This window comes from Nicrophorus vespilloides, unplaced genomic scaffold (assembly GCF_001412225.1).
Source record: "Nicrophorus vespilloides isolate i.1.1-1 unplaced genomic scaffold, Nicve_v1.0, whole genome shotgun sequence".
Classification (NCBI taxonomy): domain Eukaryota; kingdom Metazoa; phylum Arthropoda; class Insecta; order Coleoptera; family Silphidae; genus Nicrophorus; species Nicrophorus vespilloides.
Genome location: NW_017097187.1, coordinates 227,601 through 254,635, shown reverse-complemented (window position 1 = coordinate 254,635; position 27,035 = coordinate 227,601). Strand labels below are relative to the sequence as shown.

The 27,035-nt window shown below is 35.5% G+C and overlaps 7 protein-coding genes across 9 annotated transcripts in view; 4 read left to right on the top strand and 3 right to left on the bottom strand.

Moving 5' to 3' along the window:
* The first annotated feature begins 358 nt into the window (after positions 1-358).
* Positions 359-2,706, top strand: LOC108559342 (protein claret segregational). Its single transcript, XM_017916587.1, has 3 exons — positions 359-1,002; positions 1,061-1,765; positions 1,827-2,706. Exons 1-3 carry the CDS (start codon positions 495-497, stop codon positions 2,525-2,527), a joined length of 1,914 nt encoding a protein of 637 aa, XP_017772076.1. The 5' UTR covers positions 359-494; the 3' UTR covers positions 2,528-2,706.
* A 1,032-nt stretch (positions 2,707-3,738) lies between these two features.
* Positions 3,739-7,403, top strand: LOC108559357 (ectonucleoside triphosphate diphosphohydrolase 5). 2 transcript variants are annotated; one of them, XM_017916610.1, is made up of 7 exons: positions 3,739-3,980; positions 4,102-4,125; positions 5,387-5,513; positions 5,584-6,081; positions 6,148-6,723; positions 6,781-6,887; positions 7,042-7,403. In XM_017916610.1, exons 3-7 carry the CDS (start codon positions 5,450-5,452, stop codon positions 7,114-7,116), a joined length of 1,320 nt encoding a protein of 439 aa, XP_017772099.1. In that variant the 5' UTR covers positions 3,739-3,980; positions 4,102-4,125; positions 5,387-5,449; the 3' UTR covers positions 7,117-7,403. The 2 variants fall into 2 exon arrangements, with proteins under 2 accessions (XP_017772099.1, XP_017772098.1); XM_017916609.1 differs by lacking the exon at positions 4,102-4,125 and having other exon boundaries at positions 3,741-3,980.
* Positions 7,404-7,419: 16 nt separating this feature from the next.
* LOC108559356 (ufm1-specific protease 2) lies at positions 7,420-9,715 on the bottom strand. Its single transcript, XM_017916608.1, has 7 exons — positions 9,606-9,715; positions 8,896-9,498; positions 8,753-8,843; positions 8,446-8,703; positions 8,235-8,393; positions 7,726-8,097; positions 7,420-7,673 (listed from the first exon to the last, which is right to left on the bottom strand). Exons 1-7 carry the CDS (start codon positions 9,642-9,644, stop codon positions 7,462-7,464), a joined length of 1,734 nt encoding a protein of 577 aa, XP_017772097.1. The 5' UTR covers positions 9,645-9,715; the 3' UTR covers positions 7,420-7,461.
* A 241-nt stretch (positions 9,716-9,956) lies between these two features.
* On the bottom strand, positions 9,957-11,220 carry LOC108559328 (leucine-rich repeat-containing protein 56). Its single transcript, XM_017916570.1, has 6 exons — positions 11,145-11,220; positions 10,978-11,090; positions 10,485-10,813; positions 10,261-10,430; positions 10,159-10,205; positions 9,957-10,106 (listed from the first exon to the last, which is right to left on the bottom strand). The coding sequence occupies exons 1-6, from the start codon at positions 11,158-11,160 to the stop codon at positions 9,957-9,959; spliced, it is 825 nt and encodes a 274-aa protein (XP_017772059.1). The 5' UTR covers positions 11,161-11,220.
* A 1,075-nt stretch (positions 11,221-12,295) lies between these two features.
* On the bottom strand, positions 12,296-12,833 carry LOC108559327. The gene is made up of 3 exons (XM_017916568.1): positions 12,696-12,833; positions 12,369-12,644; positions 12,296-12,307 (listed from the first exon to the last, which is right to left on the bottom strand). The coding sequence occupies exons 1-3, from the start codon at positions 12,831-12,833 to the stop codon at positions 12,296-12,298; spliced, it is 426 nt and encodes a 141-aa protein (XP_017772057.1).
* Positions 12,834-16,499: 3,666 nt separating this feature from the next.
* On the top strand, positions 16,500-24,851 carry LOC108559326. Its single transcript, XM_017916567.1, has 4 exons — positions 16,500-16,715; positions 16,774-18,511; positions 21,815-24,205; positions 24,760-24,851. The coding sequence occupies exons 1-4, from the start codon at positions 16,500-16,502 to the stop codon at positions 24,849-24,851; spliced, it is 4,437 nt and encodes a 1,478-aa protein (XP_017772056.1).
* Positions 24,813-27,035, top strand: part of LOC108559354 — a 37,327-nt gene continuing 35,104 nt past the window's right edge. For both annotated transcript variants that reach the window (XR_001890934.1, XM_017916603.1), the window contains exon 1: positions 24,813-25,347. Coding sequence is in view for 1 of the 2 variants with exons in the window: in XM_017916603.1 (XP_017772092.1) it covers positions 25,300-25,347 (48 nt within the window). In the remaining variant the exon portion in view is untranslated. The remainder of the gene's footprint in view (positions 25,348-27,035) is intronic.

The window sequence follows — 27,035 nt, the reverse complement described above, 5'->3', positions numbered from 1 at the left end:
ATGCTTTTAGTATTGTATTATTAACTATACACTGCAGTTTCATGCTTTCAAATAAATAATAAATTTAAAGATTTGATAATGAAAATAACAACAACAATCTTAAATTATGAAAGAATTAAAGTAATAAATTTATAATATAGAATGTAGTTATGAATCATTGATATAATTACAAAAGTAATGGCAGCATGCAGTAATAGAACTCAGAAATAGAACCGAAGGAAAATTTTCTTAAAATATATGCAAATTATTTCATCTACGTTTACTTGTGTTGTATAATTATATAATTAATAGAATTAACACAAAAAAGTAATCACATCAATTGATATTTGCGCCATCTATGATCCATAGTTTCCTTGTCTGCGCATGGTTTTATAACGAATTTTGACAGCTCACGTTTTTCAAATTTTATAACCGTTGGTTTTGGCGTCTTTAGTGGTGTTTAGTTTTTCGGTGTATAAAGTGTTTGAATGATCTCTGTTATTGTATAGTGAAAAATGGAAAACAAACCGAAAACTCTTTTGTCCAAGTTAAGACCACCAACAAAACTAATTAGTGTTGGGAGTTCATCAAATATATTAAGAGATAGAACTCAAAAAAATGAAGTCACCTCAACATTATCAAGAGCAATACCAGCAAGGCTGGCCCCCATGTCTAGAAGATCTAAATCTTTTTCAGATCTAAGAACATTATGTAATAAACCTTTGAGTTTTGATAGACCTAATCTAAGAACTCTTACAAAGCCTGCTGTTAAGAAGGAGTTGCCAAAGAGTATAACAAATGCAACAGTTAGGAAACCAATTGGTATACAACAGGCAACAACATCCAAGCAACCCATAAAAAGAGCAGCAAATGATAAAAATTCAGATGAACCGAAAATAAAAAAAGTTTCAAAACCAGCACCATATGATTACAAAGCTAGGTTTAATTTACTGAATGAAAAGTATACACTCTTAATACAAAATTCCAAAGATTCAAAGGGTACTTTGTCAACAGCACTTACAGGTATGTTTAGATATAATAAAACATATTTATTTTATACACAAGTATTTATTTTCTACAGAACTTGAGGAATATAAAACGAAATATGAATCAACCAATAACCTTGCTGTTAATTTACAGCAAGCTAAAAATCTATTGACCAAAAGAGCTGAGGAAGCTGAAAATGATTTAAAGAAACTAAAAGAGGAACATGAAAAAGTTTCAAGAGAATTTAAAACTTTAAGAGAAAAATATGATATTATTGACAAAGAACATACTGAGATAATGGTAAAGTATGAGAAAGAAGGGAGGGAATTAAAAGTTTATAAATCTAATTTGGAAACTGCAAATGAAAATATTTGTAACTTGGAGAATTCAGTACAAACATTCAAGCAAGACTTGCTTGCAAGTGAACAAACCAGAAGATACTTGCATAACAAAATACAAGATTTGAAGGGCAATATAAGAGTCTTCTGCAGAGTAAGACCACCTAAAGATTCTGAAGATGATAGAATGATAACGAACATGACATTCATTGATGAATCCACATTAGAAATTAAAAAACAGAAGGAAAGCATTAGTGCTATAACTGGAAAATGTGCAGATTTGAAACAGGAATTTAATTTTGATAAAGTATTTCCACCAGAGAGTAGCCAAGAGGAAGTATTTGAAGACTTGTCACAATTGGTTCAGTCTGCATTGGATGGTTATAATATTTGTGTGTTTGCTTATGGGCAAACAGGATCTGGTAAAACTTATACAATGCAAGGAGTACCTGGAGACCTAGGTAATAATTTATTTTATAAAATACTATTGCAAGAAACGTAATTTTTTTTGCTTATTTTTAGGCATGATTCCGAGATGTGTTGATCTGTTATTTAAGCATATACAAAAATTAGAAAAATCAGGATGGGTGTACAAAGTAGAAGCTAGTTTTCTAGAAATCTACAATGAAACGATTCGTGATTTATTGGATCCGAATAGCAAAGAAACGCATGACATCAAGTATAATAATGCCAAAGAGGCTTCCGTTACTAATTTGAAAATAGAGCCAATAAATGGATCATCCGACTTGAAGGCGTTGATGTTGGAAGCTCAGAATAATCGGGCCGTTGCATCAACTGATTATAACGAACATAGTTCACGTTCTCATGCCGTGACCAAAATCTATTTGGAGGGATGCAATGAAGAGCAAAAATATATATTTAAAGCGTCCCTCAACCTCGTCGATTTGGCCGGTTCGGAAAGTGCAAAAACTAGCGACAGGATCAACGAGACCAAGAATATCAACAAGAGCTTATCCACGCTTGGCAATGTAATGCTGGCATTGCATAACAAGGATGGTCACATCCCCTACAGGAATTCCAAATTGACTTACCTTCTACAATCGAGTCTTGGCGGCAATTCGAAAACGCTCATGTTTGTAAACATATCGCCATTTGAAGATTGCTACAATGAAACAGTAAACTCGTTGAGGTTCGCTGGGAAAGTTAAAGAAGTCAAGACAGGATCGAAAAGGAACAAAATGAAAAAGGACAGGGATATGTAATATGTACATCTTAATTAATGTTGTTTTGAATTAGTTTTAATTTAATTAATATATATATAGGCTATGCCATATCCAAACGTAACCATTTGTATCATTAACTACGAATGGCCATGGGTGTGATATTTCTGATTTTTTTTTGAAAAAAAATAAAAATTTATATTTAATTGATTTTAATTCGTAACGCTAAATATTATACATTTAAAAATAATTTCGAATAAAAAATTTGTAACAATTTATAGTAAAGTTGGTATTTCTTATTTGGATCTAAATTTAATTGGACAAACATTCTTATAAGTGAAGACTAAACTATTTTTTTTTATATTGTACAAACACTTTTGTTAGCTTTGACAGAATCATTTAATATAGTATATAAAATATTTTTATACAATGTTTATAAATAAATATTTGCACTCAATTTATAGATGAGACTTATTATTCTCATGGTATTTTTGGCCAATGATAGAAACTTTTATTAGGTAATAGTAAAAGGAATAAGATCTCATAATAATTGAACAAGTAAAAAATTAGTGATATGTGTGTTGCGTTTAGACTATTGCAAATAGTTCTACAAAAGTGTTATTGTTTAAGTCACTGAGATAAGTATTACAATATTATTTTTATTTTATATAAATATTGTTGTTTTATAATTATATTTTTTGATAAACTTTAAATGTTTTCAGTGAACCTTTGATTCCAGATTCCAATTGAGAAAATACAAAATACGTATTTAAAAAAAAACACATCAATCAGGTAATTTGAATTTAACATTAAATAATATAATAAGGACTTTAAATAGCGTTGGTATTTAATAATAGTGACATTTATTTTGCCTTTTAATTATTGGCAGTTAATGTTTGATAGTTTGTTATTATGAAATTTGAGTTAAAACGTATATTTTTATAATTATATAGCACACAAACATCACGAAAATATAATTAATTATATCTAAGGTACTTTTTCCTCATTGCTTATCTTATTGATTATAGAGGCAAACATCGTAATTCGCGACAAGGAGATTAGTCAAAATATAATCTCCTTATCAAAGATCTTCGACTGATTGATATAATAGGACGTTAAGGTTATTGGGCGGATGTAATTGATGAGAAAAATAATTCAAACTTTTCAGGCGCAACTGGTGCTATCATCGGTAACTACAAACTACTCCTGGTACATAGATAAGTTGATGATTTCGCATTCAATTTTAGAGATAATCATTAGCGTGTGTTTGTTCGTAGAGGGGATAACGATCATTACATGACACTAAAATAGTACTTTGAAATTCAGTGAGTTCCATCCATCCACATCCTCATTTTCACTCGTAGTTGCGAACGGCGGCCGCTGGCAGCAAGTGGTTTTGAAAAATCAATATTTTGATGGTTTGCTAACATTCTTCCCGAACCGATCGCCATAGCTCTTAACAATGAATAAAACGACCGAATTGAAGAGGAGAAAGGTAATTATTCGAATAGATTTATTCATATTTTGCACAATCACCGCTTCTTAATCGGATTATTGGTTGATTTTGAACCGCAAGTCCTTGTAGATTTCATATTTCATTTTTTTTATTTTTATAGGATCATCAATGTAATTTTTGAAGTGTAAGTTTAATGTCGTTTGCCTAATTTGTTATTATCGTTCGTGTGAATCGAAATCGTTTTCCTATCAACATAACCTATAATTTGCATAACAATCTGACAAGTGGAATGTTTTTTTTTTTTGTAAATCGTATGCTCGTCTCTTCGTAACAGTTTTCTTTTTGTGTTCATTTTATTTACTAATTATATTAGCTGCTGTTTTTTTCCCCACAAACGACCTCCTTGATTACATTAATAGTTTTTTTTTTATCTTCTTCTGTTAATTAACAATGCATATGTGAACAATTTCGTGGTTTTAAACATGAATAAATTGTGATAAGTGTGATTATTGTATACGTAGTTAGTTCAATGTTAAGCAGAATGCCTTATAGGTATACAAGAGTATGTATTTTTAATAAAATTTCATCATTCATATTTATAATTATCAAGTTATTATTCAATATAAATGAACTAGTTATGGAAAGTAGTTTTTAAAGTATAACAGCAATCATAAAACGACGCTCAATTAATTACACATTAATATTAATTTGCTTGGTGTTATAGAATTTTTATGTAATTTATTGTGGGAATTTGTCAAGTGTTATTTATTTGAGAATTATCAGAAACAATCTTTGTTATCAGAGCTTTCTGATTGATAATATACTGATGCAAATATATTAATTTTATTTATCTGAACTTATTAGCAAGAAAAAGGTTACAAATTTACACAAACTTGGATATTTCCGAAATATAAATTATTTGCATACACTTTTTAATTGCATGTTTTAAGCATTATATAATACGTATTTTATTCAATAATTACAACTTTTACATCACCAAAAATCAAATACCATTTAATTTCGAATATTGAAAAGATTGAATAGAGCAGGTGCGCGTCCGCGCATTACAATTACTTCTGTAAATCAAACAAACTATTGTATTGCAATAATTAAAATTTCATAAACAAATTTACGTTTCAAGTTCAATTTATACATTTGTTGTTTATATTTATATAGTGTTGAATTATTGTTTTTATGGAGAAGTGGTGATAATTAGAAATTTTCGTTATTATATCATTTTTCATTTTTGAACATCTGGTAGTAACAAATTGCAGAAAGTTAACCAAATAAATTATTACTAATTGTGTAAAATTATATTAATTACATATACTAGTTTCACTGTTTATTATGCAACATTTGGCTTCAATATTCAGTTATAAGTGTGCATATATTTAAGTTAGTATTGAATATTGGAATTTGTTTATGATTGTATTTGATTTCAACAGGTCAGGGACCAAAATGAAAGGCCCATTCACAAGAAAAAGTCGAGACCCATTGATAAAGCGCCCATGATCATTCATCAATCGCTCCTGTGTTTAATTATCAGTGGTTCTATCCTTACGTTATTTGTAGGTGAGTAAAATTAATTTAATAAATACCTAAATAAAAACATCACCTGAAATATTTCGCTTGTTTGTTTCAGTTTTATACACCGATAGTATACCATGGCATATAGGTCATAAGGCTGCGGATAACGTAGCGAAACTGTTTGGAGTTCATGAGCCTCAGCATGCGGTCGTCATCGATGCTGGAAGCACGGGTTCGAGGGTGCTGGCATTTACATTCCACAGAGCTGTCCTGAACAGAGACATTCTCATCCTGGACAAGGAATTATTCGTACAAACAAAGCCTGGTCTCTCTGCGTTCGCCGATGATCCCGCATCGGCTGTTAAAAGTATAAGTTATTTGATAGGCAAAGCGAAAGAGGAAATTCCACAGGAATATTGGAACAGGACGCCGTTGGTTCTGAAGGCAACAGCCGGCTTAAGACTTTTGCCTGCAAAGAAGGCAGAGAATTTATTGAATGCCGTCAAAGCGTATTTCAACGAATTACCATTTTTGACCAACGAAGATTCGGTGGCTATTATGGATGGCACGGACGAAGGCATTTTCTCTTGGTTCACGGTCAACTTCTTAATCCGTAATGATTCAGGAAACATTCCATTTAGAGTTATTTTAATTAACTTATTTTTTTTTTGTGTTATAGATAAATTGAATAATCCTGCGACCACAGTGGCGGCTTTAGATTTGGGTGGTGGATCCACGCAAGTAACGTTTTCTGCATTGACCCCGGAGTCTTTACGCCACAAAGAATTCATTCATGACGCCCTTTTGCCCAAGGGAACTACACAAGTCTATACCAATAGTTACTTGGGTTTGGGCTTGATGGCTGCTCGTAAAGAAATAATAACTGTAAATAGCGTGAGTAAAGAAGAAACTAGAGTGATGAGTCCATGCGTGAATCCAGTCATCAAAAACCGAAAGTTCCACTATGGAGGTGTGGATTATTTTGTGAGTGGTTTGCAAGAAAACTATCCCACAAAATCGTATCCCGAAACACCAATAGAAGTTGGCCAGAATATACCGATTGTGGACTATAACACATGCTCAGAGGTCATCAAGAAATACGTTTTATCTAAAGTAAAACCGCCGGCGGAATTGTCCACGAAGAAAGTATTTGCTTTCAGTTACTATTTTGATCGTGCTGCCGAAGTTGGATTAATCGACGAATATTCCGGTGGATCCGTAACTATTGAAATGTTCAAAAAAGCCGCCGAAGAAGGTAATAAAACCACAATTTCACAACTTATATTTGTTAATCTAAATATTGTATTTGTAGCGTGCACAACTCCAAACTCCGAGCAACCATTCATGTGTTTGGATCTTACATTCATATCAGTTTTATTAGAGAACGGTTTCGATTTAGATAGCGAAACCGAAATATTCGTAAGTTATTTCTATCATAATAATGCTGAAAGTGATTCAAAAGTTATCTATCTATTATACGAAAACATTCGTATTTAGAACAAACCTATTGATTCACTATTGATATTGCATAGTGAAATTGATTATAATTAATTTCGTTTCTTCGCATTTTTAGCTGTACAAGAAAATCAATGGTCACGAAATAAGTTGGGCCTTGGGAGCAGCTTTCAATCTGTTGAACGGGAAATAATTTGGCCATCGATAATTATATTATTATATAATAATATCGAAAGCATATTATTATAGAATAGATATAAAAAAAAATGACCACAGTGCCTTATGTGGGTTAATTTTAATTTCTTGGTTTAGTTTCCTACATTGTTTTCAGTTCGGCTGTGTATAAGAATAATACAATTATTACGACTCTTGTTTATTTATATACATAAGTGGCAACAAGAAAATCACATCGATGCCGATATAAAAAGCACTTTGTTATTTATTTTATAACTTTCAGTAAAATACAAATTTAAATTAAAACAGGATAAACATTTTTTTTTTTACTTACAATTAAAAACAGATTGCAACGTGTTAAAAATTAAATGCCATTTGGTACCTGCGGCATGCACATATTGTAGTACGATTTTTTATCCCAAAAATTCATCCCCTTCCAGCCGCACCAACCCTTATTAACAATTGTTTTGATATCTTCACCTCCTGTGTAATGAGGATCGAGTATTAGAAACTTTATATCAGCAGTGTCTCTATTATAGTCAACGCCTATGATAGTATGTGCCAAAACGCCTCCACCTTAAAAAAAGGAAGTTAATGATTGAAACATACAAAATTTTCGAAAATTTACCAATCATAATTGGTGTTCCTTGTGTATTGAAGTGATAAACCAATTCTGGGCCTTTATATGCCAAATCTTCACCCGAGCTGCAGTAAAGAATTTTACTTGTAATACCCAGCAACGAGTCTAATACGAAGTTGACTTCAGTCGACCCAATCCACTGTCTTGAACCTACAAAACTAGATGGTTTATCACCTATATCAAAGAGACACTTCTGTATTTCTTTGAAGGTGGGAACTTTGTTAGCATATCCTTGTAGCTTGAACCAAGATGCTAAAGTTTGCAATGATCTGTAAGCGCAGCCCCAGCCATCATCATCCATACCATCTTGAAGGTAATGGTAATACTCATAATCTCCTTTCACTAGTGCCTGTTCTCCACCTGAGAATTATTAAATATTAAATGAACACACATTATATTGCCAAATAATTTAATTTAAGCAGTGCAGTTTTCCAATTCTAAATCTATAAAAGACATAAAATTGCATTAACAATTAAGCAAATGAAAAAGTATCTTACCATTGTTTGAGGGTTTAGCATCTTTATGCACGTTCTTTAATTGAACACCGCCTGCTTGACCATAAGAATCCCCTTTGAAAATAAACCTATTAGACCTTCTGAAATAAGGCCTATTCATTGGAATCATAAAGTTCATATGCAATTTGCCTCTTGATGCATCTGCAAATTCTAAATTAGATAAACCATTGATTATTATGCTAAATTTAAATACCTTCTGCATCGAATTTGTTCAATATTCTAGTAACAAAATGTCCACAACAAATAGGATAGTAATGAATCACTTCTGGCTCGAAAGGCTTCGTTAAATCAGACGCTGTTTCTATATAATTAATTATAAAATTGCCAATGTGTCTGACATTCCTGCAGGCACTTTCCACCAAAATAGTATAAAGGTTGCCCAATGTTGTTTGCTTATGCACTAAAGAGAGTGAGTCTACATTTAGCAGTATTTGTAGCATTTTAGTTTCATCTAAAATATTATAATTAATAACATGTTATAAATTTTTATAAAGACCTACTTTTTTCCACTTGAATTATTGGTGCATGAATAGATTCCAACTCATTTCTATCAAAAGTGGACTTTTTGTACATAACAACAGACAAAACTTCCTAAGGCACAATATTTTAATAACATTAAACAAATAATTTTCAATAGTTTTACCAGATCTAATGCATTGTGTCTGCTGTATTTTTCTTCACCCATTTCCTTATTTTGTTCAACTAACTTTCCAAGAGTCATCTCCTCATTAACTCCGATATTGCTGCCTGTTACAGAATTTTCATTTGAACCCAATATAAAAGCATCTTCTTTCTGCAAATGAAATCCTATCTTCCCACTTGAAAACTGTTTTCTAATAGCTAAAAGCTCTTGCTTAATCGAATTGGTTTCCATCTCCATAACAATTGGTAATTGAGCTTTGATTCTTAGATGCAAGTAATCTGAGTATAGTGCAGTCTCATTCAGTATTTCTATATCTGCAGCTTCCAGCTGATCATTGATAACATAATACGGTTTCAATATTTTTTCTGGTAATGAGATGAAAATTGGGTTGTCAGTTACATCAATATCAGCTAGGAGGTCTGTTACTTCATGTTGTGCCAGAGGCCCAATTTGAAAGGCACCACACATATCAACATCTGCTGGGAAAAATAGATCTCCTGCATCATTTTTATCCCTCTTGTACAGCCCAATTATTATTTGGGCATCTTTATACAGTGTTCCATACAATCTACCACTGCACTGCTCAGTTTGCTGCATCAATCGCTGCAATACAAAATGAAGGTTAAAACATATGTTCTATTATATTTGCAAGTACAGAATGATTTCATGTTTCATTTGACTTTACATAGGTGTACGTAATTTCCACTCACCTCGACTACATTTTGAGTAATTTTAATTTTGGGTTTCATTCTGTTTTTTCTCTGAAGTTTACGTGTAACTTGTCAAATTTTAATAACACCCATTGACATTAAGTCTAAGCCAACTGTTGAATATTTTATATAGATTTGTATGCACGCAACCAAACATACATCTTCACTGCGATTTATATAATCTTATACATTTATTATACCACAATTACATACAACATTATTAGACAAAATAAATAAATTTATTTAAACAATTTTTGAACAAAACTAACTAAATTTTTGGAAATTCCATTTTATGAACTGAAATATATTACAAATAGTAATTAATGTATTACACGAAATATATTTCATGTATTACTTACCTTTAATATTTCCATTGCTTGTAGAATTATTTTCTACTTCTGTTTGATTCCTCGGAGATAAAACTTTCGGCGCAAAGCTTACCGAGTAACTACAGTTTGTCGATGAGTTTCCAGCTTTTGATGAAATCGGTGGAAGTTTACTCTAAAAGATAGATCAATGTTATAGGAGAATATATAGCAATAAGATTTCTTGCCTCTGATCTAAGCACAGCATCGATACCAAAAAACTGGATATTTTCCTCTGTAACAAAAGTAATTTGTGTAAAAGTAATCAATAATTTTCGTGAGATTCCAACCTCTCGTAAATTCAATCTCATCCAGATATTGTAAATTTGGGAGCAGTGTTTTCACGGTTTTCCGGTATTCCGAAGAATTACTAATCTGCGGATTATCTTCCAAAACTAAATGCGTTAACTGTTCGCAGAGGAGAAGGAAAGACAAAGCGTTTATGTCTCGTAATAAGTTTCTGTGAAGTAGATGTTTTAATTACTAATTTCGTATGTAATTTGCAATTAAATACTTTCTAGCATCAATTAGATTAATTGATTGCAGAGACGTGCACGGACAGAGGTCGCGAATGGAGTTACCAGCGGCATAGAGCTTCTCTAAATTGGGCATCCCGAAGATACCGTCCAGGCTGGTTAGTCCGCATTTATTTACGCGCAGGGTTTTAAGGGTTTTTAGGCCACAGCCTAGGTCCCTTAACGAGGATACGACGCTACCGTCCAAGGTAAGTTCACACAGAACCGGAGCGTAAGTGCTTAAATGTTGCAGCCCGACTTCCTGAGCAATAACTTTCAATTTCAACTCTGACAGCCCATCTAAATTATCGCTACCTGTGGCGTTTCTCTAAAAGAAAAAAGAAAATAATAGGATTGTAATGAAGATAGATATGCGCGCATATAAAACTTTTGCGGATAACGCTTAATTTAGTAGGTGTACTGAAAAAAAGGGGCTTTATGTTAATATGAAATATTGCACGTAAGGAAAAATGTGAAGAAAAAAATACGTACTAGTATATCCTTTAGATCAGGAGGAACCTGTATATTCTCGTATGATTCGATGGAGGTTAATTCGCTTTCCGTGCTCGCCGTTCTTTCCGGGGAATCTGTTCGAAGTAGTCCTGCTATCGGATTTAATATGGATGAATCCGGGCAGCAGACGTATTCACCTTCAATACCTTGAGTTGGAGCCATCTATATATTATCGTAGTTCTGGATGTCCGAACACTCAAACTAACATTTAGTGACGTTTCCATGGGAACCATTACATAAATGTCTATATTAAATCGATGGCTCGACTCTGGTGGTTATATTTGTAATTTATTACAACTCAAAAATACATTTCTTACATTTCTTACATTTATTTACTTAAATGATCAGAAAATTATATATTCAACTATTTGTTTGAAAAGTATGTAAAATGTATAATTATAACTACATTAAATATTTTTATATTGCACCCTATAAGTTTAATCTAAAATAATTTCTTATAGTCAGCGTAAAATTGTTACGACTCAATTTTGTTCTCCGACTTTAATACACCATTTGCTGAGCCAACGTTGTTTTATGTCTATAGCTTTTGATGGCACCTTTAATTGTCAGACAACATTAGGATAATGTGATCTGCACATGTAGTAACTATTATTTGGTTACGCGTAGAAATAAGATGAAAGATACGTGCAATTACCCATGAGCTACTATAATCTTTCTTCGTTTAATTAGGCCAGTGGTTTCCAAACTTGATGTTACTACGCCTCCCTCAAAAGAATGTAATCATTTGGCGCCTCCCCAACCCCCTCCATTTCATAAAATGAACGCGTATTACACCAATATCGATAAGAGCACAGGAATGTATCTATACTTGCTACATTCCCCAAACATTCAGCTTTCATATGCATCTTTTGGATTCATTCTAACTATTATAGGTTTCGAGAAAATCGATGAAATGTGAAAACACTGCTTTTTCGAGCGTTTTTTCAAGTTTGAATGCGAATTACAGCCATACGGATAAATCCACAATAATATATGAATACTTGCTACATTCCCCAAACATTCAGATTTCATATGCATCTTTTGGATACATTCTATGTATTATAGTATTCAAGAAAATCAATGAAATGTGAAAACACTGCTATTTCAAGCGTTATTTCAACTTTGAAGGCGAGTTACAGCCATACGGATAAATCCACAGTAATATATGAATACATGCTACATTCCCCAAACATTCAGCTTTCGTATGCATCTTTTGGATTCATAGTATGTATTATAGTTTTCGAGAATCAATGTGAAATGTGAAAACACTGCTTTTTTGATCGTTAATTTTACATTTCTAAGGATAGATCTTCAAAACATATTCATGCAAATGACGATCATTCTTGCTCATTCATATTCAACAAACTTACCCCAACGATTTGGAAGCCGACCTCGTTAATAGCTCTCAGAACAACGTATTTATAGCACATGGCTTCCGGTTTGATGATGGCAATGGTGCGTTGCAGTTCTGGTTCCACGCAACTGATATACGACGAGCTTATGGTGGACAGTTCGGGTAAAGGGCCTTTCTCCAGTGGTTCGATTAGAAACTCCATGTAATCGTAGTAATCACCCTCGTGCACCGTCCTCGCCGACAAAGGTGACATGGGCGAGAGGTAATGCATGGTGTTCGAGAAGGAATCGTACTGAAAATCATCAATTTGCGAATCCTTCTAAAGACCTTTGGTGATGCTCACCAGAGAGTCTTGATTGGAGGCATTTTGGCTGCTATTGGGAGTGGTCACATCTATCGTCGGAGCTTCGCTGTGGGGTTGATGTTGCGTTACCGAAGTGTCCGCGACGGACGGCGGAGGCGCCGCAAGATGCAGCTCCATTCTTCGCTCTGACAATCCAGAAGTCAGTTGTAACGTTTTTACTTTTGAAAAAAAAAATTGTTTTACGGCAAAACCTACTTGGAGAAACACGATGGATTTCCCCTGAACGGGAAAACTGTAGTAGAAGAAGAAGGAGTCCGTTCCGATCCAGGTGTTTTGTCACAGTCCGTTGGATCGTGGCCAGTAGAAAGAAGGAATCCTCGTGTTGTAGAGGAGCGCGTCCGTCGCCGCTTCTGTTGTTATTGTTGGTGTTGTTTTCGCGCGCGCTCATCGCATGCATCCCGAGCTCCATCAACTTTTCCTACCCCGAAAGATCTTCATCATCATCAGATTCAAGGTCTTCGGCGTGGCATGGATTTAAATACCGATGGCGGAAACTCCAAAGAAAACGGTAAATACCTAAAAATTTAGTGAATCCAATCGTTCTAATCCTTGTTATGTGTATGTGCATTCTGAGAAAAGAAAAATGAAAGTTACCGAGCGCACATATCACGGTCGACGGGCCAAATCGCCAATTACTATTATTTCTTCTGTTTTATTTTTTTTCTTTCATGCAAAGTCTTTTCTCTCTTTTGTTGAGTCTTCTTCTTCGAATTACGAAAGAAACGCGATCTCTTGCGATTCATTAATTGGCCGTCATTAACGAGCGCTCGGACCCAATTCTTGCAACAACCCAACATCCTATTTTCCAATCGATTACCAAATTCAAATTTTTTTTAACTATTTGTATCACTCCTATACTCACCATTTACGTACTAATGACATAATTATGATCTCAATTAGTTTATTTGTAAACACCATAAAATAATAGATAAATATTATAAAACTTTACTTCTTTCACATTAATAATTTACAAAAATGAAATTGTTGTTTTTTTTCTGCTTCTAAACATTTAAATTTCGCTCAAGAAATTTGTCATGAGAAAGAAAACTCGGTGAAACTAGATACACTTTCTTGCATTACGTTAATTTTACTTTACATTTTGCAAGGTTAATTTCTAATTAGTATGTCTAAGTACTAACAAAATGACTCTTGTTCAAATGGAATCAAGTGAAAACAATACACATACATTATTTACAATTTTACTTTTTACAATTTGAAACTCACAATAGTTCTTAACACGGTATTCGTTTTATAGTTTCTTTTTATTTGCTTTGCAGTCGGATCGATCATCAAAGACAATTTCCGCGAAGACCTCTTTCGCTCCAATTCTATTTTCGTGTCTCTCGATTATGCACGGATAGAATCAATTGCTTTCTTCTTTACACACAGAAAACCTCTGATCTTCCGCCGTGTAATCCACCTATGTTAAATAGACTCACGTATTTGCCATCGCTTTCATACAACTTTACTCCTATTCCGAATCATTATTTTTTTTTTATTATTTTCAAGATATTTTGTCCTCCCTCGAACAAAGAAATAAATCCTGTTGTCGCATTGTTATTACAGTCTCGTACGTGAAAGTAACAACATGATTTATATCTTTGGTTCTGTAATACACAGTTTTTTTTTACATAATATTTAGCATTTCCAGCGAGAAAGTTTCAGTTTACAAATTTTTACAACGTTTTACATTTTTTAAAGTTTGAAAAGTTTACTCTAAAAATTACTGACAGCAAACAACTATGTGAAATAAAAATAACAAATTTAAACTCAGGATAAGTTTGAAGTTGTATTCAATTTCCGGATCTGAAATTTCCCGTATATTTAAACACGATGATAGTTTATTAATTCGCAGAGAACGCCCAACAATTGATGGAACATCGTGATTGCTCGTAAGATAGAAGAAAATTTTTGTCGAAAGCATCTATTAATATAAATTTTCCATTTTTTTCTCTCTAATGCATTTTCGTAATACAAATAAGCGATTAAAAGGAGAAAGGCGAACGTAATTTATAATTGAAGTTGCAACGAAATTAGAAAAAAAAATGATACGTAAATGTGCTATTATTATAATTGTGCGTTGAGAATTCTTGTGGTAATGCGTTCTTTTTTTTTCTTCCTCTTTTACTATAGTTTTCTTTCTGCGCGATACACATTTATATAATTTCAATTTCACTGTTATTTAATTAAAATGGAAAGTTTCGTCTCTATTAGCTGGTAATTGGTCGTTTATTAAATTACAAATTAGCAGAAAAGATATGCGAGAGATGCGTTTCATAAGTGCGTGTGTGTGTGTATATGTGCAGTAATCATAAGAGAGTTCAACGAGCGTAAAGCACTTCATCCTGAAACTGGTAGAAACGCGGAAATGGTCCTTGATGGGTTGCATAAATTGTAGAGTAAAATGGCTTTGACGCCATCTGTGTTGTTAATTAATATTTAACTTAATGAATGTAATTTATTTTAATTTGGTAGATTAATTACTTATTTAGACCATGTTTTATTTGAAGTTTAGGAATAATGATTGGATTATAGGAAGCAAACATATCTGTTTAGTAATATTGATGTATTTTAGATCAAGGGGACTGGTATCAAAACTTTTGACGTTTCTAAATTTGATTTGTGTGTTTCTTTTTCTTTCGTGGTGCTATCAAAATCTTTGGTATAACTCGTTTGTTAAAAAAAATTGTCGATTCCAAGCCGGTAAGAACTTTTTGTATTCTGTATTTCCTTCCCAAAGACACTGGCAGGCAATGAGCCATCATCGTCAACCTGATAATTCGGTGGTCGTACTATGCTAGAGGATGCTTGCGTCCAAACAATATACTTCGTAGGACCTCACTTTCCTGGGCCCAAGGACGAGGTGAAGGTGCGTTGCTTGCGCACTTGCCAGACAGTGGTGCAAATAGATAACAGCACGCCCTACCATACCTCGCTGCTCCTGTTGGAGTATATGCCATACAAGGAGATCGCTAAGGACTCTCTGAAAGTAATAGATTTGCCTAAGAAGCAGGTGTTGCGATTCAGCGATAAAGGAGTAGAGCCTGTCCGTTCGATTTCGGGCACGCATATTAGGAGTGCACTTAGGAAACAATTTGGAGGTACATCGGCGGCCTCCCATCTGCAGTGCTTGTCGTCGAGAATGCAGACGAGTGTAGAATCTGCGAACACACAAACGGTCCTCGCGGTGGCGCCGCACATCCTGGACGAGGACAAAGTGGCAACCGTCTATAAAGATGTATCCATGCAAACGATATTGACTTTTAAACCTTCAGATTCACCGGGTCAAGTAGAGACCGCCCTGAAGACGATCGTAATCACTGTCGATGAGAAAAATAGCCAGACCGTGAACCCGACCGAATGGCAAGAGCAGCAGCTCAAGACCGTGATGGACGGTACAGTGAAGAACGTGGAGAATACGTTGCACCGAATGTGCAAGCAGCCGGAAGCGGGCACTTCAGGAAAGTACCAAAAACAAACACAAAACTGTAATTTACAACCGACTGAACGGCTTGGTGATTGCAGAAGAAAGCAAATGCAGTCGGAAATAGAATGCGAGTGCGGCTGCAAGGGACCCTCTGGCGCCGCTGTGCCTGCCATCCACGAACCCTCCATCATCATCACCAACAACACCAATAACCATAAACTATCTCGTTCGTATCCGCAAATCGGTGACCGGAAACGGACTCGCGCTGCGAACTCTTTGCAAAATATCAGGTTGCCGATGGTGCGGCCGACACACGCGAAAAGCCATTCAAACCAAACCGACCTTTCGCAGGAATCATGAGCAAGAAGACCAACAAACATCCACCACCGTTGCAGCAGCAGCAGAACCTCTTGTATAATCAGGATGGCGAATACGTCGACACCTATTTGGAGTCGCTGAGTCAGGACTGCACCGCCACGCAAACCACTTCCGATTCCGAATGGAAGTACGACAATTGCGGCTGCGGCATGAACATCCCCTGGCACATGATCACCTACAAAATGAAGCAAAACGTAACACCACCATTAAATTAACATCAACAGAAACGTAAAACTTCTATAATAATTCCAGGAAAAACCTGAATGCCCTCCATGTCCCCCCACCGAATCCCCATCAATGACCCGTCTGAAGGAATTAACCGTAGGTCCCATAGACCAGGATCAATTCATCGATCTCACGCAAGAAGTCCTCAACGATCAACTGGCTACGGATGACATGACCATCCCTGACATCGAGAAACAAGTTATCGAAGTAGCAGGACGAAATGCCTCAAAAGTAGTCCAAGAAAACGACCCAACGGCCGTATACAGGCCTAAACCAAAAGCAGAACAAGTGTACGATCCAAAGGACGAACGACACAACGAGCCCTATATGGACAAAATGTTCACGTACTTTCCGGGCTTTTTCGAAGATTCTTCCAAGTGCTCCTCACGAATTGAAATGCCTTGGACTAACATCCTGCTACCAAAGAACTGCAGCATTCGTAAAACTTACAAACCTCCGAAGCAACAAAAAAAAACTTCATGCGGGGAGAGAAAGCATGCACCTCCTGTGAAAAAGGAAAGCAAATCGAAAATTCGTGTGAAAAAAATTAGCAGAATTCATGTGCTGAACAGCAAAGAAGCCATCGCTATTACCAGCACTCTATCCAATCTCATATTAAACCCACCATCAAAACCTAGTCCAGGCAGTTCGTACTCCCAATCATACCTTATGAAGCCTAAAAATAAATCTATAGAGATGACAAACAGCATATCCCACGAATCAAACCTCATGAGCATCTACAACTTAACCACACCCAAAGGGAGTAAAAAGAAGACAAAGAAATCACATGCAAGTATACCAATGGTAAAGTCCAAAGGATCGAAGCATTCTCTCAGTAAAGGATCGATAAGTAAGAGTTCAGTATCCAAAGCCGCTAAGATCAGATCAAAAACTGATCGAATCACTTCGCTTTTGGATTCTTGCAAGAAGGAAATGGAACCTATAAAAGAAGGTATTAACAAGTTAAGAGCTAGGATAAGGGAATTGAATTTACCGGATTTTCACGAAACAAAACCGGCGAATCCTTATTGCATGTCTTCATCCTACGGGGCAATGATGGGTACCGAGCTATCATTCACCTATTCACAAGCTATGCCCATGCATTGCTTTCCATGTCCACCCTATTTCCATGCACCATTATATCCTCCAATGCCCAACATGAAGAGCGGCATTACAAAAAGAGTAAAGCATCGAAATCAAATTAACAGACAGACATCAGTTAGCGAAACTGATTCCGACGCAACTCCTTTCAGCGATGGCGAAGAGGAGAGCTGCAGCTGTTTAGGTCACAGAGCCGAGAGCAAACATGATTCGAAGGCCAAACTTCCAAAAGAACCGAAGAAATGCGAAGACGGTTGGGATTTCCAAATTGCCACAAGAATTGGCCGCACGAATTGCTTTGAGTTACCAACCAATAACGAGAAACCCACCAAAAGGAATAAAAGCAGAGGCCAGAAAAATGCACAAAATGAAGAGTTCTGCAAATGCAACAAACGGAAAAGCAACTATAAAAGCTGTGGTTACTGTCAAGATTACGAGGAGTCTGATAATAATAATAATAATAATAATTGTACCAGACCAATTGCGGAACCAGAAAAAACTAATATTTGCTGCAAATGTAAAGAACACAACAATCCAGAACCAACAACAACTACTATGGATTGGTTCTGCAAATGCGAACAGAAAAATGCACCTGGAAATTTTAAAGTTTTCGATCAAGTGGGATGCTTTTGTCCTCCTTCCACTGAAGGTGATTCGTCCAGATGTAACTGTCTTCAAGAAAACGCACGAAATTGTAATTCTGAGAAAACAGAAGTGCGAAACGAAACAGCCGATCTTTGCAAGAGTTGCAATAGAAAATTGAACCCGAATATCAACAACAATGTGAACCTTAGCAAGATGGGTTTCCGAAATACTTGCATGGATCAAACCACCAAATACCAAGCTGAGAAAGAGGAGACCAAATGTTGCGTTTGCCTTCCTTATTCCGAATCGCCTAGAGATTATCCTCAAAAATCAGCGGCGGATAAGCAGATTTGCAATTGCAAAAATCAAATGGAACAAAACAAGAGTCAAAGATATGTTAATGATTTTGTCGACCCAGAAGCTTACTCACAAATTAGTCAAAAACCACAGGACGATGCAAATATTTGCAACTGCTTATTGAGTAACAAAAGTCATATGGAGCAGAATAAGAATCAAAAGTCAAAAAAATGCAATTGCAATAAAATAAATTACGAGAGCAAAGTTCAACAAAATATGAACAAAATGGGAGTATCGACTATTGAAATTGAAGATACCATTTCGATCGATCGTTGTAAATGCAAGAAACCTATGGGAGATTCTAATCCGAATGTTGCTAGAGTCTGTAATTGCTTAAAAGATATGAATCAAATACCATTGAATGTGTCAAGAGTCGACATAGAACAGACGTGCGCTTGTTCAAAAAATGTTAATCAGAGACCTGTTGATAATTCTGCTATGCAATTCGTGAAATCAGTCAACTCTCAATTAAGTAAAATTCAAAGTAAATGTCAGGAAGCGCTCGATGATAATTATGAGAAGACATGTGAATGTGGACTGACTCACGGTAATAATCAAATGGATCAGCAGATTCCTCTTGAGGAATCTAGAACTAATGTAGAATCAACCTGCAATTGTTCTAAATCTAAGAATGAAAGTAGAATAGATCAGAGTAAAAGTCAGAGGGCGATGAATGGATCTCTTGTGGAAATGGCGAAATCTGTAAATTCACAAATGAATAAAATTCAAAGTAAAAGTCAGAAGAGCATTGGTGAAACTAGAGGAGCAACTTGCAACTGTGGATTAAATAGGAATATGAGTGAAATTGAGCAGAACAAGAGTCAAAGAATAATGAATGAGTCTCGAAAATCTATTGAAGAGTCCAATGTAAATGTAGCAAAAACTTGTAAATGTGGAATTAACAAGAATAGAAGTGAAATAGATCAAAGAAGTCAAAGAGCAATTGATGAGTCTACTGTGGATTTTGTAAGCTCACAAAAAAACATTGATGAATCTAATCTGAATGTTGGAAAAACTTGTCAATGTGGCATTAATAAAAATAGGAGTGAAATAAATCAAAAGAGTCAAAGAACAATTAATGAATCTACTGATGAATCTAATACAAATGTTGGAAAAACTTGTAAATGCGGTATCAACAGGAATATGAGTGAAATGGGTCAAAGGAGTCAAAAACTAATTAATGAGTCTACTGTTGATGTTGTAAGTTCTCAGAAAGTCATTGAACAATCTAATGTGAATGTGGGAAAAACTTGTCAATGCGGGATTAATAGGAATAGGAGTGAAATAGATCAAAACAATCAAAGAACAATCAATGAGTCTACAATATCTCGAAAAACTATTGAAGAGTCTAATGCAAATATTGGAAAAACATGCAAATGTGGTATTAATAAGAATAGGATAGATCAAAGGAGTCAAAGAGCAATTGATGAATCTACTCATGAATTCGTAACTTCACAGATAATTATTGACGAATCTAATACAAATGTTGGAAAATCATGCAAATGTGGTATAAATAAGAATAGAAGTGAAATAGATCAAAAGAATCAAAGAACAATAAATGAGTCTGCAGCGGATTTTGCAAACTCGCAGAAACTAATTAATGAATCCAATGTGAATGTTGGAAAAACTTGTAAATGCGGAATTAATAAAAATAGTAGTGATATAGATCAAAAGAGTCCAAGAACAATAAACGAGTCAACTGTAAATTTTGCAAGTTCACAGAAAGTAATCGATGGATCTAACATGAATGCTGGAAAAACATGCAAATGTGGTATAAATAAAAATAGGAGTGAATTGGAACAAAACAAGAGTCAAAAAACATTGAATGAATCTACCGTGGACTTGGAAAACTCTCAGAAAACTATAGAAAATGCTGGAAAAAAGTGCAAATGTGGATTAAATAGAAATCAGAGTGAACTTACACAAAACCAAAGTCAAAGAACGATTGAATCCACAGTTGATATAGTAAACTCACAATTGAATAAAAGTCAAAAAAATGTTGATGGTAGCTCCTGCAAATGTTCTCTGAATCGTAATACAAGTAACTTGGAACAAAACAAAAGCCAGAAAATAATTGATGCATCCATGGGTGACTTGCAGAAAACTTGTGGTTGCTCTAAAAGTCGAAGTCCGAGTAGACTGGACCAAAGCCAGAGCCAAAAAATAATAGAGTCCAGAACTGAAATAAATTTGCCGTCATGTAATTGCGCTAAGAGTAGAAATCCAAGTAGGATGAATCAGAGTCAGAGATCGGTGAACGAATCTGCACTGGATTTTGCGGGGTCAGTGAAATGCAATTGTGCATCTAATGGAAATCGCAGTGAAATTGATCAGAGCCGAAGAACAATCGATAAGTCTATGAACGATTATACGAGTACGGAGTTTAGTATCAAAGAGCAGTGTAACTGCGGTAAAAGCAGAGTTGATCAAAGTCAAAGATCTGTTAATGAATCTCAACTTGGACGAAGTCAAGATGCTTGTGACTGTATGCAGAGTCAAACGGTTGATATGGAACAGAATTGCAATTGTGCAAAGAGCGCAAATCAAAGTGTCTATTCTCAAAATTACAATCAGAGGACTATTGATGATTGCAAGTGTTCACTAACTCGTAATGTTGTACAAGCTGCCAGTCAGAGAACTATTGATGAATCTAGAACTACACTAGATGGATCGTGCGATTGTACTCAAAGAACATTTGGACAATCAACAACATCGATGAAGAAGCAAAGCAATATCAATCAAAGCCAGGCGACAATTAACGAATCTACAGGAGACGTATGCATTTGTTCTAATAATAGTCACAGTCCAAGTAGACTTAATCAAAAGCAAAGCCAGAAATCGATGGAATCTGCATTTACGCAAATGACAGTGGATACGAATATTTGCAATTGTTTAGTTGCAAATAATCAAAGTGTAATTGATCAATCTATTATGAATGTAGGCGTTAATTATGAAAATAATCAAACCTGGAGTAATCTGAATCAGAACATGAGTCAAAGAGCTGTTAAATCTGCTATGTATGCAGATACGTCTTGTGATTGTTCGGTGGAGCGAGATCTAAGTAAAACCGCACAATACAGAAAGTCAAATGAGTCCTCCGTGAGCTTTGCCGACTCGTGCACCTGCTCAACTTCTCGAGTTCAAAGCAAAATACAACAGAATACGAGTCAAAAGACAATAGACGGATCTTGCAACTGTTCTCTATTAAACAATCAAAGTCAGGTAATACAGAGTCAAAAGTCTTTCCAACAGTCTGAGATTAGTCTCAAGCAGAAGTGCGATTGTGTCTCGACGAGGAATCAAAGCAGAAGATCAATAGATGAGTCAACGTTGGTTGTTAAGAATACAAGTAAAATGGATGAGTCTCGTAGTGGCGGCGAAAAGAAGTGCTCGTGTTCATCTGATAAAAAATACAAATCAGAAGTGGATGTGGTTAAGAAACCAGTAACCAGTAAATTAACAAGAGAACCTAGCGAAGTTGGAGAAGTTAAAAGGAGATGTCGATGCTGCACTAATTTGGAGACTGGTAAGAAATGTACTTGTTCTTCGATTAAGAAACCAGAAGAATCAGAGCCGAAACCCAAGAAAAAATGCGTTTGTTCTTCTAGTAAAAGTCCGGTCAGAGTTGAGGATACAGAGAAACCTAAGAAAAAGTGCAACAGTTGTCAGACATCTGCACCTCGTGCTAATAAATCTAAAACAAGTGATTTGCCTCCAACAATTATCAAAGAAGATATGCAGTGTACATGCAAAAAGATTATAGACCCAATGGACGAAAATAAACCGAAATGTGCGTGTACAGATGGTATGTCTAAGTTGACCATCACCAGCAGCAAATCTGTGCAGAAATCTGCATCGATTTCTGGAGATGCTTCAACTACAGATGGTACCAAGAATGATCCGAAAACCACTGAAGATGTTAAAGAACCGGATGCTGATGAAAAATCGTTAACTGACAAAGAAGTCTCGAACGAGCTGAAAAGCAAAAGTGGATCTATCTCAAAAAATGTAACTTCAGCGACTCAGCAAGCAACAGCTAGCCAAGCAGAGGTTGCTCCTGAAGAAAATGCACAAAGCGAAGCTAATATTGCAAGTCCTAAACTGCCGAGTCACGTGGCTTCGAAGGCTCTCGAGGAGAGACAGAAAAGCAAAAGTGGGTCCATAACAAGCAAAGAATTTTCCAAGCAACTCAATGAAAGTTTGCAGAAAGTTAAATCTGGGGAATCGTCGAAGCAAGAAGTTGTTAGTTCATCGAAACAGGACGTTCAGAAGTCTAGTAAGCAAGATGTGCAAGGATCAAGACACAGTTGCAAAGCGCGAATTCCAATTAAAAGGAGCTCATACGAATGCGAATGCAGCAATGATGAACTACAAGTCTACCATTCTCCGAAGGAATTCAGCAAAGTTCCATGCAAGAACAGGACCAGGGCTAGTTACAATCGTAGATCGCGCAGTTGCTTATGCGAAACGGCCGGAGATGAATCCTCTTCATCCAGTTGCGACTATGTATCTAAAGTTAAACCCAAATCGAGGGCGAGGAGCTGCGAATGCAACGATATTAAACCGTTGAAGCCGAAGCGTTTGATATGCCAAAAAACGTCAACTGACTCTAAAGAATTCAACAGACCTAAAAGTTGCGAATGCGATTCAAAAGATTCGCAGAAATCTGCTCGGAATCGCACGCACGAAAGTTCGTCGTCGTTCGAGATGAAAAGAAAGAAAGAGCCAGAATGCGATTGCGAAGAAACCAAAAGGAACTTTGACAATGCAAGTGATTCAAATGCTTGCGGTCAGGAGGTGGTATCCACGATAGAATGCCCTGAGATGAAGAAGCAAGAGCAACAAGATAGTTGCGAGTGTCCGAGCAGTCATTCTGGATCATCGGATAAGAAAGTTGTGAACAAGCCTTCGAAATTACCAACTTTATGCGCGAAATCTAGCGATGAATCCGAAAACAACTTGCAAATACAGCAGTCCTACGTCATCAAAGGTGATAAGGTTGCTACTAGAACTGTGGCCAGTTGGGTGAGACCGTGCACGAAAGTGATCAGGAAGTCGTTTGAAGATGTGTCTTGCTCACCATGCGATGCCCTATCAGGATCTAAAGTTAACTTTAAGGCCATTACCATTACCAGTAAAGTGAACGTGTGTGGTACTACCACGCCACCGGCTCCTTCTTCATCTTTAGCTAACACCATAGATGAGACACAAGGTTGCTTGGCAGTCTGTAACGAAAGCAAATCTGAGCCTGAATCTTCTGGAGTAGATGCGTTAGCAATGGGAACAGAAGATAAGCAGGATGAAGTGGACGTAGGAGTGGAAAAAAGCCAGGTGTCAACGAATACGTCCTTCGTGAAGAAGAAGAAGATCTACAAGGAATCCAAAGAGACCAACACGGACATGGACGACTGCTGCTGTAGGAAGGCGGTGTCTTCAAATTTCTCCAGATTCAAATTGAAAAGCGAGTTTGACCGGTAAACATTATTACTGATTACTCAATAAATGTTGAGTAAAAATATTTTGGAAATTGCGTGTTGTCCCACTCCTTTTATTTGTTCTTGAAATCATTAAATTTAATTATATAATAATATAAATTACAATAATATTACTTTTATTAAATTAATTAGAAAAAAAATATTAAAAAAAAACAAATGAGTTATATGAACTTCATAGAAGAAGTTAGTTGAAAAGAAGAGAAAGTTATTCACATGTGAAATAATTGAAATTTGCTATAGATTGGCATAATTATTCAGGGATCGATGAAGGCTACTGTCATTAGGGATTCTGTTAATTAAATAGACGTATAAAATAATGAGAGAAGCTATAGGAATGATTTAAAATATTATAATGATTATTTTAATCTTTGGATAAATGAAGAATTTCAAAAACTTTTGAAATATTTCAAATAGTTTTAATGTATGTTTGGTTGCATATAATGTGAATATAGTTGTTTCGTAATTTCTTCGCAAGATGTCGTTCTTGCGAGCAGCGGCGTTTCGGTGCGCGTCCGTGGTTACCAATGGTGCGCTCCCGGCAGTCTTGATGTGAGTCACGAAGAGTAGAGACACGCGAGTGAACCGCGGCTTTGTTTATTGGTACATCCTACACACATACATCCACTGCACCTTATCAGAAAGAACAGGAGAGACTCCCCGAAGGATGAAACGAGTTTCGCACCTGCGATACCTGTAATCTGGAGCTACCTACCACCTGGACCACTGCAGCCAGCAAACCGAAGAACAGCTCAGCCGAAATGATCAGCTGACCTTGTTTGTGCGTTTTGTGCTAATTGCTTTTTGCCTGCTCTCCCACTTGAGGTAAAACACAACCGAAGTCGAGCTGTTGTTGAACACATCCATCGCAGACTCTGCGATTCGCATCTTTCGCCCTGTTGCTGAGGAGTCGTGAGAAACAAGTACAGTTCTTCATCATTGCAACTGCATGAAACACTTGCCACACCGATCCTGGATTATAATAAATGACTGCTGCTGCTGCTGAGAGGGTGAGAGAATGACCAGCAGGGGTTTCTATGGGACCAGCCCACCCTTCCTATACACGGTGAGTCCTCCCCCACAACCATAAGCAAAAAAAAAACACACACAGTATTACTACTATCATTGGAAAACATTGGTGGGAGAGAAAGAAAAGAGAACACACATATATACATTTGACAGCTGTCACATATCCAAACTAAAATCAATGATTTTCTATTCATTTTACAATCCAATTGCAAACACACTTGCACTTTCCCCACATATTTAGTCACAGCGAGCTGATTTTGGAGAACGCCCCAGGTCCCAATCCGAGAATTTGGTTAAAGGTTAATCCAATTAACCTTTAACTTTCATTAAAAGTTTGTCCTATTATCAAAACGAAAATTATTGTCGTGTCTCTCCAGTTTAAATTACTAGTTTAATTAGTGACAACCTCATTGTATTTTTTTGGAACAATCATATTTTCTGTTTGTTACAAGTTGCTTATTGTTTTACATGTAGTTATCATACTTTTTGATTGTAATTGTTTGATTCCATTGTATAATTACGTTTTGGTGACATTTAAATCATGGGAGAGCTACAAATTTGTTGTTTGTGAATAACATGCTCAAATTATTTGTATATGTTTCAAAACAATTGTATTATATGCTTGTTATCTTGTTTTCATAGCATACTTGAATTACTTTTGTTTCATAAATTTGAAATACATTAGATAATTTCAATTTACGATTAAGAATTCTATAAAGTCTTGGAAACGCGTGCATGGTTATATCAGTTACATTTTTGTTGTGATTTTGACTTCAGTTATCTCCGGTTTGTTTATAAAGCGCAAAGCAAATCTTTGAACACCCCGTGCTGTGATAATATTTGATAACGGTATTCGCCTTAAGATTTCTCAGAGACATAGAAAACTGTCCTGTAAATGATTTTCTTTTGAAGAAAAAGCAGGTAGTAGATGGGTGGCAAATTCTAAGCGACAAGTGCCAACCTCGAGCATCTGCTCTATACGAAGATCTCTATCTTCAAATGTAAATATTTCCTAGGAAGACTTAAGCACTGTTAAGTTGGAAGGCAATGTAATCCGAGAATTTACTTTAAGCCTTTGTACATTGCAATTTATTGAATGTTATGTATTTGAACGAAAACGTACATATTTTATTAGAAAGTAAAATTTGATATGTTCAAAATCTAATTTAGATTTCACAGTACAATTGATTATTTTTATTAGTACTGATTGGATAACATTTACATTTTTATACAAAAATTGTCAATGTTTATAATTTCTTTGAAACAATCGACAATTTTGTATCAATTTTACTTCGTCCTTAGCTATAGTCACCTTGATGACTCAAGGTTTATAGCCAAATTATTAATTAGGCTTTAATATCAACTATTCTATTCATTAACAAATAATCAGTGAATCATATATAAAAAGTAAGAAATTTTTATTAGGTTTTCGTCATTGATTTCGTTACGTAAACAGAGATTAAATTTTACAAAAAATTATACAATTTCTTTTAGTAGGAAGATAACTGTTTGATGCACCTAAATACATACATGTTTAATATTAACTTTGCTCAATTACTGACTAGATGAGTTCATAGTTATCAAAGTAATTGAGAGCAGTTGCCGAAATAATTAGAGGCCGAGACCGTTGAGCGAATGAAGATTTCTGCTCTGATGATGTTTACATAAATTTCCGGAACCTATTCTTAATTGATGCGTTAATTGGGTTGAATTTGTAGCTCACAG

What these genes read in the sequence shown, in the direction of transcription:
- LOC108559327 (XM_017916568.1), bottom strand. Translation starts at nt 12,833, where the DNA reads ATGGAGCTGCATCTTGCGGCGCCTCCGCCGTCCGTCGCGGACACTTCG. An exon ending in CCTCCAATCAAGACTCTCTG is followed by an intron (nt 12,645 to 12,695) that starts GTGAGCATCACC and finishes GATGATTTTCAG; the next exon opens with TACGATTCCTTCTCGAACAC.
- LOC108559326 (XM_017916567.1), top strand. Translation starts at nt 16,500, where the DNA reads ATGAGCAAGAAGACCAACAAACATCCACCACCGTTGCAGCAGCAGCAG. An exon ending in TGAAGGTGATTCGTCCAGAT is followed by an intron (nt 18,512 to 21,814) that starts GTAACTGTCTTC and finishes CTATGTATGCAG; the next exon opens with ATACGTCTTGTGATTGTTCG. An exon ending in GGACATGGACGACTGCTGCT is followed by an intron (nt 24,206 to 24,759) that starts GTAGGAAGGCGG and finishes TTTCTTCGCAAG; the next exon opens with ATGTCGTTCTTGCGAGCAGC.
- LOC108559342 (XM_017916587.1), top strand. Translation starts at nt 495, where the DNA reads ATGGAAAACAAACCGAAAACTCTTTTGTCCAAGTTAAGACCACCAACA. An exon ending in TTTGTCAACAGCACTTACAG is followed by an intron (nt 1,003 to 1,060) that starts GTATGTTTAGAT and finishes TATTTTCTACAG; the next exon opens with AACTTGAGGAATATAAAACG. An exon ending in AGGAGTACCTGGAGACCTAG is followed by an intron (nt 1,766 to 1,826) that starts GTAATAATTTAT and finishes GCTTATTTTTAG; the next exon opens with GCATGATTCCGAGATGTGTT.
- LOC108559328 (XM_017916570.1), bottom strand. An exon ending in CTGATCTAAAGGATATACTA is followed by an intron (nt 10,814 to 10,977) that starts GTACGTATTTTT and finishes TTTTTCTTTTAG; the next exon opens with AGAAACGCCACAGGTAGCGA. An exon ending in TGAGATTGAATTTACGAGAG is followed by an intron (nt 10,206 to 10,260) that starts GTTGGAATCTCA and finishes CTTTTGTTACAG; the next exon opens with AGGAAAATATCCAGTTTTTT.
- LOC108559356 (XM_017916608.1), bottom strand. Translation starts at nt 9,644, where the DNA reads ATGAAACCCAAAATTAAAATTACTCAAAATGTAGTCGAG. An exon ending in AATAATTCAAGTGGAAAAAA is followed by an intron (nt 8,704 to 8,752) that starts GTAGGTCTTTAT and finishes ATAATATTTTAG; the next exon opens with ATGAAACTAAAATGCTACAA. An exon ending in GAACAAATTCGATGCAGAAG is followed by an intron (nt 8,394 to 8,445) that starts GTATTTAAATTT and finishes TAGAATTTGCAG; the next exon opens with ATGCATCAAGAGGCAAATTG.
- LOC108559357 (XM_017916609.1), top strand. Translation starts at nt 3,948, where the DNA reads ATGAATAAAACGACCGAATTGAAGAGGAGAAAG. An exon ending in CACGGTCAACTTCTTAATCC is followed by an intron (nt 6,082 to 6,147) that starts GTAATGATTCAG and finishes TTTGTGTTATAG; the next exon opens with ATAAATTGAATAATCCTGCG. An exon ending in ATAGCGAAACCGAAATATTC is followed by an intron (nt 6,888 to 7,041) that starts GTAAGTTATTTC and finishes TCGCATTTTTAG; the next exon opens with CTGTACAAGAAAATCAATGG.